A 14,115-nucleotide genomic window follows, 5' to 3' on the forward strand; every position below is an offset into this window, starting at 1 on the left:
GGGTGCACCTTGAGGTCACCTGTCAAGCTCCACTGGGTGAGGGGCATGGCCTGAGGTCCCCCATCAAGCCCTGCTAGGCAGTAGCCAATAGCCTCAGATTCCCTGGCCCAGTACTGGGGCAAGGGGTGCGGCCTGAGGCCATCCGTCAAGCCCTGCTGGGAGGGGGTTGTGGTCTGAGGTTCCCTGGCCTGGTGCTGGGGTGGGGGGCGTGGCCTGAAGTCCCCTGTCAAGGCCCACCTGGTGGAGGGGCACATCCTGAGGTCCCCCTGACTGGTGCCAGGGCAGGGGGTGAGGCTTGAGATCCCAGTCAAGCTCTACTGGGTGGGAGCATGGCATGAGGTCCCCCAGACTGGTGCCAAGGCAGGAGGCATGGCCTGAGGTCCCCTGTCAAACCCCACTGGGTGCAGGGGGTGCAGCTTCAGGTCCCCTGGCTCAGTGCTAGGGCAGGGGGCACAGCCTGAGGCCCTCCATAAAGCCCCACTGGATGGGGAGTGTGGTTTGTGGTTCCTAGCCCTGGTGCTCAGGTGGGGGACATGGCCTGCGTTCCACTGACTCAGCACTGGGGGTGCACCTTGAGGTCCTCTGTCAAGCCTCACTGGGTGGGTGGCATGGCCTGAGGTCCTCTGTCAAGCCCCTCTGGGCAGGGAGTGTGGTCTGAAGTCCCCCAGCCTGGTGCCAGGGTAGAGGGTGCAGCCTGAAGTCTCCTGTCAAGCCTCACCTGATGGGAGCAATGTCCTGAGGTCCCCCAGCCTGGCACTGTGGCAGGAGGAGCAGCCTGAAGGGCTTAATGGGGGAACCTCAAGGTGTGCTTCCCAGCACCAGGATGGGAAGCACACCTTGAGGTTCCCCATTAAGCCCCATTGGGCAGGGGGCATGGCCTCAGGTCCCCTGGCCTGATGCCAGGGCAGGGGGGCTCAGCATGAGGTCCCCTGTCAAGCCCTACTGGGTGGGGGAGGGAGTAGCCTCAGGTCCCTGCTGATTGCTCATTAAGGCTCCTATGGAAACTTGGCTTTAGCTGTGGTTGCAGCCATCTTTGTGATGGAGTGATGGTCAATTAGCATATCCCTCTTTATTAGATAGGATTCTTGTAATGTGTTGAATTTTCCAGTTTTTACAAAATTGTTGGCAATGAAAGCTTGTGTAAGCAAGCCCGTTATAAGTTTTAATAATTTTTGGAATTCCCATGACAGCAAAAACAGGTAGGCAATGATTAATAAACTGTTTTCCCATTTCCCCTGTAGATGCAGTAGCCCATAGGACGTTTGAAAAGGTGTCTATAGACACATGCAATGTCCCAAGGCATCCAAAAGGAGTATAATGTGTTACATCCATTTGCCAGATATTTTCCCTTAGCGAACCTCTAGGGTTGACTCCTGTGTTAGACCCTTGAGGTAGATGTAACATGTAAGTGGGACATTCTCTGACAATTTGTTTTGCCTGCTGTGGAGAGATTGAGAATTGTCTAGATAGCATTTTGGCAGGCTGATGTAAAAGCTGATGAGATTCTGAGGCCTGTTTTAAAAAAGCAACCAATTTATCAGCATGTGCATTTCCTTTAGTTAATGGGCTGGGTAATAAACCGAGTCCTGATGTGGGTGATATAAAAAGGATATTGTCTCTGTTGTACAATCTGCTGAACTTGTTTAAATAGTAAAAATAAACTTTGGTCACTGAGCCATTTTTAAACAAGTAGTTTCAATTTTGTTTACTAAACCTACAGCATAAGAAGAGTCAGAGATGATATTAAGAGGCTCTTGAAAATCATGTAATGCAGCCTTAATAACTTCTAATTCAATTATTTGTACAGAAGTATGACTAGTTTGGATGACTTGGTCTAAATTCATTGTATTATAAGCAACTTTGCTGTGAGACGATCCAACAGTAAAAACAGTTAATGCTTCAGGAATAGGTTCCTGCCTAGTATTTTTTAATATAACAATGGGGGTATAATATAGAAATTGTAATAATTTGTCTTTTATTAGGTGACAACTAAGTTCTCCTGAATATCCACTAAGTCCAATTTACCAATTTAAATCAGTCTGAAATAACATTTCTAACTGCTTCCCAGTGAGGGGAAGGTAAATACTTTGGGGTTCTCCTCTAAGCTTTCTGCAGTGTTTTCTAAATTGAAAAATTAACTGAGCTATAAGTTCTATATATGTAACTGCAGTTTTGGAGGATTGGTGTCCTAGGTGGACTCATTCAATAATAGCAAGAGAGTTTTTATTTTGGAAGATTATTGACAGTAGGATTAATCTGTCCCAATAAAGGCAATTCAGGCTGTACCCATGCCACTTGGACTAAAAAGATTGCCTGCTCAATTTTTTGTAACTCCTTTCTAGCTTCATCTCTCAATACTCGGGGAGAGGAAAGATTAGAGTTACCTCTAAGAATATTAAATAAATTTGTCACTTCTTTTGTAGATATTTTTGGGTAAGGTCTTAACCAATTAATGTCCCTAATAATTTTTTAAAGTCATTTAAGGCAATCGTTTTGTATTTCCACCTTTTGAGGCCTAATACATTGGTTTTCAATTATGGTTCCTAGATATTTGAAAGGCATTTCTTTCTGTACTTTTTCTGGAGCAATTTTTAAGTCCCATTTAGGAAGTTCATTTTCTAATTGAGAAAACATTGCTAAAGTCTGTTCTTCCCATGGACTGCAAGGAGCAAGTTATCCAAGTAATAGACAATATAATACTGGGAATATTTGTCCCTTAAAGGTTGAATAGCTTGAACTACATGTTTTTGACATAAAAGTAGGGCTATTGGCCATTCCTTGAGGCAAAACTTTCCATGGATATCTTTTCATAGGCTCTATATTATTAATAGATGGCACTGAAAAGGAAAATCTTTGTTTATCTTGAGGCGCCAAGGGAGTGGTGAAGAAACAATCCTTAAGATCTACTACTATAAGAGACCAATCTAGAGGGATTTGTGAAAGCACTGGGAGTCCAGGCTGTAAAACTCCCATGGTATGCATAGTAGCGTTAACTCCTATAAGATAATGCAATAATGGCCAGTTTCCTGTCACCTTCTTGGTTATTGTAAATATAGGTGTATTCCAAGGACTATTGGAAGACTCTGTGTGGCCAGCCTCTATTTGCTCTTATATTAATTCATGAATATGACCTAATTTCTGCTTGGTTAATGGCCACTGATACACCCATATAGGCCTATCATCTCTTCATTGTATAGGCTCAACATGGGGGTGAGGAGGTTGAGCAGTGATCACTCCTAAAAAGACTGATATTCTAATCCTTGTCTGCCTGTGAACTGTAGTCCCTTGCTAGTAATACAAGCTTGTAAACCTTCTAAAATATCTCGGCCCCATAAGTTGAGTGCAATTCCAGTGACTATACATGGCTGAAACCATCCTGTTTGTCCTTCCTCACCTTGCCACTTTAACACTGCAGCACTGCGTGTTATCAGGAATTCCAACTCCTATGATAGAGCCTATAGATTCTACCATGGACCAACTTGGAGGCCAGAATTCCTGACTGATAACACTAACATCTGTTTCAGTGTCTACTAAATTTTTAAATAGTTTTCCCTCTATTCTTAGATTGATCATAGGATGGGTATTGATAATTTTCTGTATCCAATATATATCTGAGCTTCCAAATCCTTGTGTTCCTCTCTTCCTATTTATTACTTCACCTTGCTGAATATTAGGTAAAAGCGGGAACTGAGCAATTCTTTGTCCTGGAGTAATTTAGCATAATATGTTTGGATTTTAATATTATTATACCCTAATTTCTCCCTCATAGTCTGAATTTATGACTCCAGGAAGAAGAGTCAGTCCTTTCAGAATATTTTCATTCTTTTCTAAGACTAAACCTGACATTTCTGGTGGCACAGGCCCCCAAATTCCTGGAGGAACAACTTGTCTAGCCATATTGGAGATCAGGATGATTGTTATTGTATTATTGAGATCTAAGCCAGCATTTCTTCCTGGATTGAGTTGAATGAGGGAATCTACTTTGGGCCTGGCAGGGTGGAAATTCCCCTTATTTAACAACGGGGTGGGGGGGATGCCCCTCCCGCCGTTTTCCAGTGGCTGGCCATTTTCTATGTCTTTATTTAATGGTTGTCCATTTCTATTAATATGAAATTTAGTGGCAGTTAATAAGCTTGCTTGAAAAATTCCTGACCTCACATTCTGACATGCTTGGATCATTTCTGTTATGGTACTATTTTTTTCTTAGAGGTGTTAGACATTTCTTACAATCAGCATTGGCATTTTCATAAGCCAATTGTTGAGTCAAAATGCCGCCTGCTGTCTCATGTTGAATCTGCATCTCACTGCTTGAGTGAGGTGAGCTACAAAATCAGAGAATGACTCAGTGGACCCCTGCATGCACTTACTAAAGGCTCCCTCAGGTTCCCCCCTGGTAAAGTCCACAAGGCTTTTTGCCCACAATGTCTAATTTGCTCATACGCCTGTTGGATGTATTGGAACTGATTCTGGACATCACTAAATTGCTCCTGTCCTGCAAGCATCTCAAAAGTTATTTGAACATTCTGTCTGAGATTTGAAGAAGTTTGTTCTTGACATTTCTCTAAAAATTCTCCTTTCCATAGCAAATAATCTCCTCCATCCAGAATTGCATGCACTAGAGAATACCAATCATAGGGAGCTAGGAATGCATCAGAAATGTTAGTTATAATTTCTCCAGTAAATGGAGCTTTGGGGCCATTCTATATTACACTATCACGCAAGGCCTTTATCATTTTAAAGTCAAATATTTCATGCTGTCTTATTTAATTTGGGAATTGTGGATTACCTACCTGTATAATAGGAAAAATAATTCTATCCTCCACTGTCATTTACTTCAATCCTTCTCAGATAGCTCTTTGTATAGGTGATTCTATTAGTGGTGATTTAAATGTTTCAGAAGCAGGACATGAAGGATACTCCTCAAATTTATCTTTCTGCTCCTCTTTAGGAGCAAAGGCTATAAAGGGAGGAGGTCTTTCTTCTATGATAGGCTCTAGCAAATGCAATACCATTTTCCACAAGGAGAAATTATTTGGAGGCAAACTTTTCCCTTGTTGCTGAGATTCTTTCAAGTTCTGACCTATTCTTTCCCAACATTCAACATCCAATGTACCCTCATCAGAAAACCATGGATTATATCGATAGTCTATAATAATCTCTATAAACTGTAAAAGATCTTCTGACACTGCAATTTCCTTATCCTTTAGCATGCATGCCAAAAGTCTACAAGAAAGTCTCCTTTCAACAAATTCTGCCCCATTATGATCTGGCTGTAAACAAAAGAAATTACTCGAGCACTTATGGATTCATGGGCTTCCACAGTGGATAAGAGTTTTGCACCCAGTTAATCTTCCACCACCACGGATATGGTGATTTCTTTTTCCCTTCTGGTAAATTCTTTTTCTCCAAGTCCCAGTTCAAGGCGCCAAATGTGAAGTCATGGCCTGTGTGGCCTTGGGTTCAAAGACTTGGAGAAAGGGCTGATGTGCAAATACATAAGACAAGAGCTATTCTTTTTGTCTTTTGCTCTTGGCATTTTAATTATGATGTGTCTTGGTGTGGTCCTCTTTGGATTCCTTTTGTTTGGGGTTCTGTGCACTTCCTGGAAGTCTATTTCTTTCACGAGGTGGGGTAAGTTTTCAGTCCTTATTTCTTCAAATAGGTATTTAGTATCTTGCTCTCTCTCTTCTTCTGGTAACCCCATAATTCTGATGTTGGTACGCTTGAAGTTGTCCCAGAGGCTCTTTACACTATCTTCATATTTTTGTATTCTTTTTCTTTTTGCTTTTCTGGAGGAGTGATTTTTGCTTCTTTGTATTCCAAAACTTTGACTTGATTCTTGCGATCCTCTAATCTGCTTTTAGGTCTCTGTATAATATGTTTTATTTCAGTCAGTGTATGCTTAATTACTAGTTGATCTTTTTTTTATATCCTTGAGGGTCTTGTTAAATTTATTGGCATTTTCTAGGAAATTCTTGCAAAACCTTATAACTGTGGTTTTGAACTTTATATTCAGTCTTTTGCTTTCCTCCATTTCCTTCATTTGTGACCTGCCTCTTTGTCTCCACATTTTGGTTGCTTCCCTGAGTTGATAGAGTGGCTTTGTGAGCTAGGTGTGCTAGCAGGTCCCAGTGGCTCTGCCTCCCAAGTTACCTGAGGTGAACACTCTTGGTGTGCTTCTTTGTGGGCTGGGCTGTGTGTGCAATCTTGTTGTAATTAAGCCTACATTGTTGTTAGTATCACTGGGCTGTGAGGATCAGCTGTGTCTATGCTGGGAGATCTTCTGTGCTCAGCTTGGATGGGGCAGAATCTCAGGGTGGAGCAGACAGCCTTGGTTTCCCATCATCCTTGCCCTAAGAGGCACATGTCTCAGTGTACCACGGCAATGGCTGCACACACCTCTGTGATAAGGCTGCTCTTGAGTTTCACCCGCTGCCAGACAGTCTACTTTCTCCCCAAATGAGTCTGGGTACCCAAAGTCTCACCCAGAACTGGAGTTCTGGGCAGTTGGGAGGTTTTGTTTCCCTCCCAAATGAGAAAGCTAGCCACACACTTGCTGCCCACCTTCTCAGTGCACCATGAGTAAGCCCGCCACGTATTCAGCCGCCTGCCCTTTCCGCATGCATGGGTCTCTGCACCTCTGTCCTCCACAGCTCCTCTGATTCTCAGTCTCCTTTTCTCTTTCTTTCTAGTTATATAATTTCCACTCAGCCAGCTTTCAGGTGGTTCTGGACAATGTCCACTCTGTATTTCAGTTGCACTTTTGAAATTGTTGTGCGAGATAGCAGTATAGTTGTTGACCTATGCCGCCATCTTGGTTTCTCCATTTTTCATTTCTTTTATTTAGTTCTTCATCTTCAGAATTTCTATTTGGTTCATTGTTAAGGTTTCAGTCTTTTTGATAAAGTAGTCCTTTTGTTCATTGAATTTTATTTCTGAATTCATTAAACTATTTGTGTTTTCTTATAAGTCATTGAATTTTTTCAGAACTGCACTCTTGAATTCTCTATCATGTTAATCACATGTTTCTATGTCTTTAAGTTTATTTTCTTGAGAATTTTAACTATTTTTCTTTCTGAGCTGCCTCATTACCTTGCTTATTCATGGAATTTGTTGGATTATTTCTTTGCTAGGCATATATGAACATTAAATCTCTCTTTTTTAATTTAAAAAGTGGCATCTCTCTATTTTGTAAGTTGATAGGAAATCTTCCTTTAGTTTTCCTGTAGGTGGCTCTGAAGTGCAAGTTTTTTAGTTTCTCGTGCACTGCTCTAGCTCTTGGATCTTTGTAGAGAGTGGAAAATACCTTGTATTCCTGTGGAGGTGGGTGTCTCATCTGTGCAGTATCACAGTGGGAGTGACCCAGGTCATTCAGGGAACCACTCCTGTGAGGGAATATTGTAAGCAGTGGATTTCTGAGCCTGTGAAATCCCAGCAATATCCCCTGCAACCACTCTTCCAGCAGTGCAGCCACAAAAGGTATGAGTGGGATAAGCTAGGAGAGGCCATTTGGTTTATTTGTGGCTTTGTTCTCCTCCTAGTAGTGGCAACTGCCAGAACTCAGCTTCTTCACCCCTGTCACTCAGATTTACAGTGTGCCCCCCCAACCCAAAACACACACACACACACACACACACACACACACACACACACACACTGAAAAATATTTCTGCTTCTCCAGTACTCGGGGCTGCAGATAACGTGCTCTGTAGCCCAACACTGACTGTTACCACTTCTTCTGGGGCCTGCTGCTTGCTCTGGGAGGGTTAAGGTAGGGGAGCTGTGGGAAGGAGCCAGGCTCTATGGCTTTGTTTTTGTGCATGGAAATGGCAGCCTTCAGACAACTGTGGCCTTACCTCTGTGCTCTGTCTCTGCCCAGGTAACTGGGTTTATCCACAGTGCCTACTGCTCAGCCCTGCAGGAATACTTACAGTATTTATCTGCTCATTTGGGCTGAAGAGAGTGCCAGTGGCCACTTGACTACTCCCTTCTCCCAAGACCTACAGAAAGCTTCCAGCTACATCTGTGGCACCTTATCTCTGCCCTTCTCCTTTCCCTCCTCCCATGCTCACTCAGACTTGCCCATCCTCAAATGTTTTAATGCACAAATCTCTCAGATGTGTTTATGTCTAGAATAGGCAATCCTGTGTTCAATTATAGTTGTTCAAACCTTTCACACTACCATTTCTCTGGCATCACTCTCTGAGTTTGCTGTTATATAAATACTTTTTAAAAAACACATTAAAAGTCTTGAAAATTCAGTTTCCTCATTTTCTGGGAATTTTAGGAATATCCTGTTTATTCAAACACTTATTTCTATAAATAAATAAGAATTAGTTCCATAAATTTAAGAAAATATTAGGAAATTATTACACCCAATAGCCTCTCTGAATTCCAGACATCATCATCATCATCATCATCATCATCATCATCACCAGACTATTGCCATAAGGAGAATGTTCATTTATGAAGAACATCTCAAAGAAGAGGAAAGGACAAAGGAGTTTTTTGTTTTTTTTTTTAAATATATTTTATTGATTTTTTTTGCCCCCCTCCCTCTCTCCCATACATACCCTCCCTCCCCAGAGTTTTATGTCCATTGGCTGTACTTATATGCATGTACACAAGTCCTTCGGTTGATCTATTATCTTTCCCAGATCTTCCTCCCCTCCCCACTGTAATTTGACAGTCTGCCTGTTGCTTTATTGTCTCTATATCTGTCTCTTGGTTCATCAGTTTATAATGTTCTTTATCATCCACAAATGAGTGAGGTCATGTGGTGTTTCTCTTTCATTGATTGGCTTATTTCACTCAGCATCATGTTCTCCAATTCCATCCAGGCTGCTGCAAATGATGAGAATTCCTTCTTTTTTATGGCAGCATAGTATTCCATTGTGTAGATGTACCATGGTTTTGGGATCCAATCATCTGCTGACGGGCACCTAGGCTGTTTCCAAATTCTGGCTATTGTAGATTGTGCTGCTATGAACATAGGGGTGCATATATCCTTTCTGATTGGTGTTTCTAGTTTCTTGGGATATATTCCTTGAAGTGGGATTACTGGGTCAAATGGGAGTTCCATTTTCAGTTTTTTGAGGAAACTCCACAGTGTTCTCCACAGTGGTTGCACCAGTCTGCATTCCCACCAGCAGTGCAAGAGGGTTCCTTTTTCTCTGCAACCTCGCCAACACTTGTCGTTTGTTGATTTGTTGATGTTAGCCATTCTGACAGGTGTGAGATGGTACCGCATTGTTGTTTTGATTTGCACCTCTCGGACAGTTAGTGATTTTGAGCATATTTTCATGTGCCTTTTGCCTTCCTTCTGTCATCTTTTGAAAATATTCTATTTAGGTCTATTGCCCATTTTTTAATTGGATCCTTCATCTTCCTTTTATTTAGTTGTAGGACCCAGGAGTTTTTATAGAGGCAGGTAAACTAGGAAGTCATCCATGAGTCTTATAGAAGTCATGAGGAAACATAAAGATGGTTCTTCCTATGGAATATGTGAGGGCAATGTGGTCCTTTGCAGTTAAGTATTTTTTCAGAACATTAAAGTGGGGTTGAAGGGTAGGGGTCTTAACCACTTCTTATATGTAGTTGTATGATTTTTAGATTTCTAGAAGGCTCATAAAAGTTTAATACTGTAATGAGATTACTCTACTTCGTCAATTTTTTTCTATATAATTTCTTTGTATTCTTTATATGCCACATTACTTCTGCTTGCCTTTTTTGTTTTATTATGTTTTTCTGTGCTTATGACTTATCTCCATAATTTAATTGTAGATTCTCTGAGGGAAAGAAGTATGTCTTCTATTGTTTTCTATTTCTCCTCCTCTTCATCTCCCTCCTCTTTTTGCCTAACACTTAATATTCCATTCCACCTACCCAAAAGTTATTCATGTTCAGCAGGAAAACAAATTATTTCTTTTTTGATGGCTAAGACAGTAGACTTATAAGATATATGCTTTTCAGAATTTGAAAATAGCATCCAAGAACATTCAAAGTCACATGGTTCACTCTTATGAAAATTCACAGATGAATGAATATTTTTCTCTAATTGGTTTCTCCCTGGTTTCACATGTATGGCCAAGCTATTATTTTTGTATAGTTGAGTTCATCTTTATGTGCAAAATCAATGTCTAGTGATATTTTTAACAACCTCCTGCTCACCAATATACCTGTCTCTTTGATTCAGCCTGTGAACCACGGCATTATTCAGAATATGAAACATTATACTATAATAGAAGAGATTTCATGAAGTCTATGTATTGTGTAGGCATTGGAAAGTTCATGTAATCTCATAATAATAAATATGACATGTTAAATGATGCTCATGCCTAGAATTTCATTTCAAGTAAAATATAAGAGAAATTAGGGGGGAAGGGGGGCTGGATATTTTAAGCCAGGGGAAGCAAAATGAACGGAAACACTTATTACAAGGAAATAAGTGAAAATAAATTATTATTTTTTCTATTTTTTAATGTAATAAATCTTTATTGTTCAGATTATTATAATTGTTCCTCTTGTTCCCCCCATAGCTCCCCTCCACCTGGTTCCTACCCACCCTCTGCCCTTACCTCCCCCAACTGTCCTCATCCAAGGTCTACAATTTTAATCCAGTCTCTTCCCACACTCCCCACACACCTTTTCCCCCAAGAATTGTCAGTCCACTCCCTTTCTATGCCCCTGATTCTATTATATTCACCAGTTTATTCTGTTCATCAGATATTTTATTCACTTAATTTTTAGATTCACTTATTGATAAACATCTATTTGCTGTTCATAACTTTTATCTTTACCTTTTTCTTCTTCCTCTTCAAGAATACCTTTCAGCATTTCATATAATACTGGTTTGGTGTTGATGAACTCCTTTAGCTTTTTCTTATCTGTGAAGCTCTTTATCTGACCTTCAATTCTAAATGTCAGCTTGGTTGGGTAGAGTAATCTTGGTTGTAGGTTCTTGATATTCATCACTTTGAATATTTATTGACATTCCTATCTGGTATGCATAGTTTCTGTTGAGAAATAAACTGACAATTGTATGGATGCTCCCTTATAGGTAATTAACTGTTTTTCTCTTGCTGCTTTTAATATTTTCCCTTTGTCTTTTTTGCTCTTGGCATTTTAATTATTATGTGTCTTGGTGTGGTCCTCTTTGGATTCCTTTTGTTTGGGGTTCTGTGCACTTCCTGGACTTGTAAGTCTATTTCTTTCACCAGGTGGGAGAAGTTTTCTGTCATTATTTCTTCAAATAGGTTTTCAGTATCTTGCTCTCTCTCTTCTTCTGGCACTCCCATTATTTGGATGTTGGTATGTTTGAGGTTGTCCCAGAGGCTCCTTACACTATCTTCAAATTTTTGGATTCTTTTTTCTTTTTGCCTTTTTGGAGGACTATTTTTTGCTTCTTTGTATTTCAAATCTTTGACTTGTTTCTTGTGGTCTTCTTGTCTGCTGTTAAGTCTCTGTATAATATGTTTTATTTTAGTCAGTGTATGTTTAATTTCTAGTTGGTCCTTTTTCATATCCTCGAGGTTCTTGATAAATTTATCGGCATTTTCTAGGAAATTCTTGAAAAACCTTATAACTGTGATTTTGAACTCTATATCTAGTCCTTTGCTTTCCTCAATTTCTTTCATTTTTGATCTATTACTATGACTTCACATTTTTGCTGCTTCCCTGAGTTGGTAGAGTAGCTTTGTGTTCTAAGTGTCCTATAGGGCCCAGTGGCTCAGCCTCCCCCACTTACCTAAAGTGGACACTTTTGGTGCACCCCTTTGTAGACTGTGTGCACAGCCTTGTTGTAGTTAAATCTTGATTATTGTTGGAATCACTGGGAGGAATTGACCTCCAGGCCAAATGGCTGTGAGGATCAGCTGTATCTATGCTGGGAGAACTGTGCTGGAGACTTGCAAAAAGCCTCTGTGATCAGCTTGGATGGGGCAGAGTCTGAGGGCTGAAAAGACAGCCCTGGCTTCCTGTCAGCCCTGCCCTATGAGGCTCCTGGGTCTCAGTGTCCCTCAGTAATCGCTGAAAGTACCTCTGAGAAAAAGCTGCCCTCGAGTTTCGCCCACTGCTGGACAGTCCAGTTCCTTTCCGAATGAGTCTGGTTTCCCAGAAACTCGCCCGTATCTGGAGTTCAGCGTAGTTGGGAGCTTCTGTCTCCCTCCTGCTTTAGAAAGCCAACTGTGTACTCAGCTGCCCGTGCACTCAGCAGTAAATTCTCTGTGTGTGTGTGCCTCTGGACCTCTGCCTTCCACAGCTTCCCTAAGTCTTCATGTGCTTTCTCTTTTCCTGACAGTTCAGATTCCCCTGAATGAGTCTGGGTTTCCTGAGTCTAGCCTGAGATTAGAGTTCAGCACAGTCAGAAGTTTCATCTCCCTCCCACTTTAAAAAGCCAGCTGTGCACTCAGCCATCCATGCAGTCAGCAGCCCGTCCTCTCCGTGCACGTGTATTTGTACCTCAGCCTTTTGCAGCCCCTCTGAGTCTCAATGTACTTTCCTCATTCCTTCTAATTGTATAATTTCCACTCAGCCAGCTTTCCTGTGTTTCTGGATGGTGTCCATTTTGTCTTTTAGTTGTAGTTTTAATATTTTTGTGTGAGGCAGCAGTTTAGGTGTTTACCTATGCCACCATCTTGGTTTCTCTTCTCTATAATAAACTTTTGGTAATAAAAAATGTTGTTTTCTATCTACTCAAAAAGGCTTAATGGAAGTATAATAAAAGAGTAGATTAATGTTTACAAGAGGGTAAAGTAGCACAGTATCACAAATAGCAAAAATATTAAAAGACTCCAGTATTGTAAATGAAGACAATTTTAGTGAAGGAAGCAAAATAACTTTAGAAGAGGCCGCTTTAGTCTGCATTGTAATAATTACATTTACAGAAAGGTAACCACATTATGCTGCCCAGGAGATTCTACACTTTGCTTTTATGATCAGAAAGTGCCAAGCCTTACTTAAAAACAAAAACAACTTTAGGTTATATCATAGGTTCAATACAGAGAATCCAATCTCCAACATCTTCTACATATGTCTGAGCAAGATTGTCTTTAAGGCCTCCTCTAGACTCTAGCTTTCTTAGAGTCCTCTAAGTGGTAATCCTTATGATTACTCCATGGCACTACAATTTTTTAATGATTACTGAATAATTGGAGAAGGGTTCTGTTTTGTTGAATATAGTTATAACATTCTCATTCTTTGAAAATCTGTGATTCTAGATGTAAAATATTACCAATCAACCTGAATATTTAGTTTACTAAGACTCTTCATTCTTTGATCATTCTGAGGTATTTACTATACAATCTTTGTAGGTAGATTTTTGTTTTTCTAAAAATAAAGGGGAATTGAACATTATAAACTGACAAACCAAAGTCAGATATAAAGACAGTAAAGCAACAAGCAGACTGTAAAATTACAGCGGAGAGAGTAGGGAGATCTGGGGGAGATAAGAGATCAACCGAAGGACTTGTATACATGCATATAAGTACAACCAATGGACACAAAACTCTGGGGAGGGAGAGTATGTATGGGAGGGAGGGCAATGTTAAAATATGTACACAGATAATAATTTAATAAAAAAATAAAAATAAAAATAAAAATAAAGGGGAATTGAAAGGGAATAGAACTCTAGGGTTAGATCCTTTGGCATTAAAAACTCCCTTGGATTGCTTTTGGCTGTTGGCTGCAGCAACTTATTTTCTTGCAAAGATGAAGCATCTGGTTTTTGTTATCTCAATGATGTTGTCCTGGGAATATTACTATTGCAATGGAAATTTGACCGTATGCTCTATGTGGATTTGGATCTACACCATGGAGATGGTAAGCCCTTCACTTTCAAGGGTGCTTTGCTGTTAGGATAAAGTTGCTTCTAGGTGGCTGATAAAAGGAGAAATGCCTGTTGCAATTGAAAGTTTCCTAATTGAGAATCCTAAAATAGGTATAGATTCTTCTAACTGATGCAATTCCTCCTTTGCTGATGAAGCTACTGCTTTAATATACCAGGTTCCTTTAATATACCAGGTTCTTTTCTCCTCTCCTCTCATCTTCCAATAGCAAAGCTCTTCAGTAGAAAATGATAAGAAGTGGGAATATTACCTAGTGTTTACTCCAGTGCTC

General features: G+C 40.4%; 1 protein-coding gene across 1 annotated transcript in view; it reads left to right on the top strand.

Annotated features, from left to right (window-relative positions):
- HDAC8 (histone deacetylase 8) overlaps positions 1–13,874 on the top strand; it is a 79,154-nt gene extending 65,280 nt beyond the window's left edge. The window contains exon 4 of the mRNA XM_045582389.1: positions 13,706–13,874. Coding sequence (XP_045438345.1) covers positions 13,706–13,859 — 154 coding nt within the window. The 3' untranslated portion in view covers positions 13,860–13,874. The remainder of the gene's footprint in view (positions 1–13,705) is intronic.
- Positions 13,875–14,115: the final 241 nt, after the last annotated feature.

Source organism: Pipistrellus kuhlii, unplaced genomic scaffold, assembly GCF_014108245.1.
Source record: "Pipistrellus kuhlii isolate mPipKuh1 unplaced genomic scaffold, mPipKuh1.p scaffold_m20_p_16, whole genome shotgun sequence".
NCBI classification, from domain to species: domain Eukaryota; kingdom Metazoa; phylum Chordata; class Mammalia; order Chiroptera; family Vespertilionidae; genus Pipistrellus; species Pipistrellus kuhlii.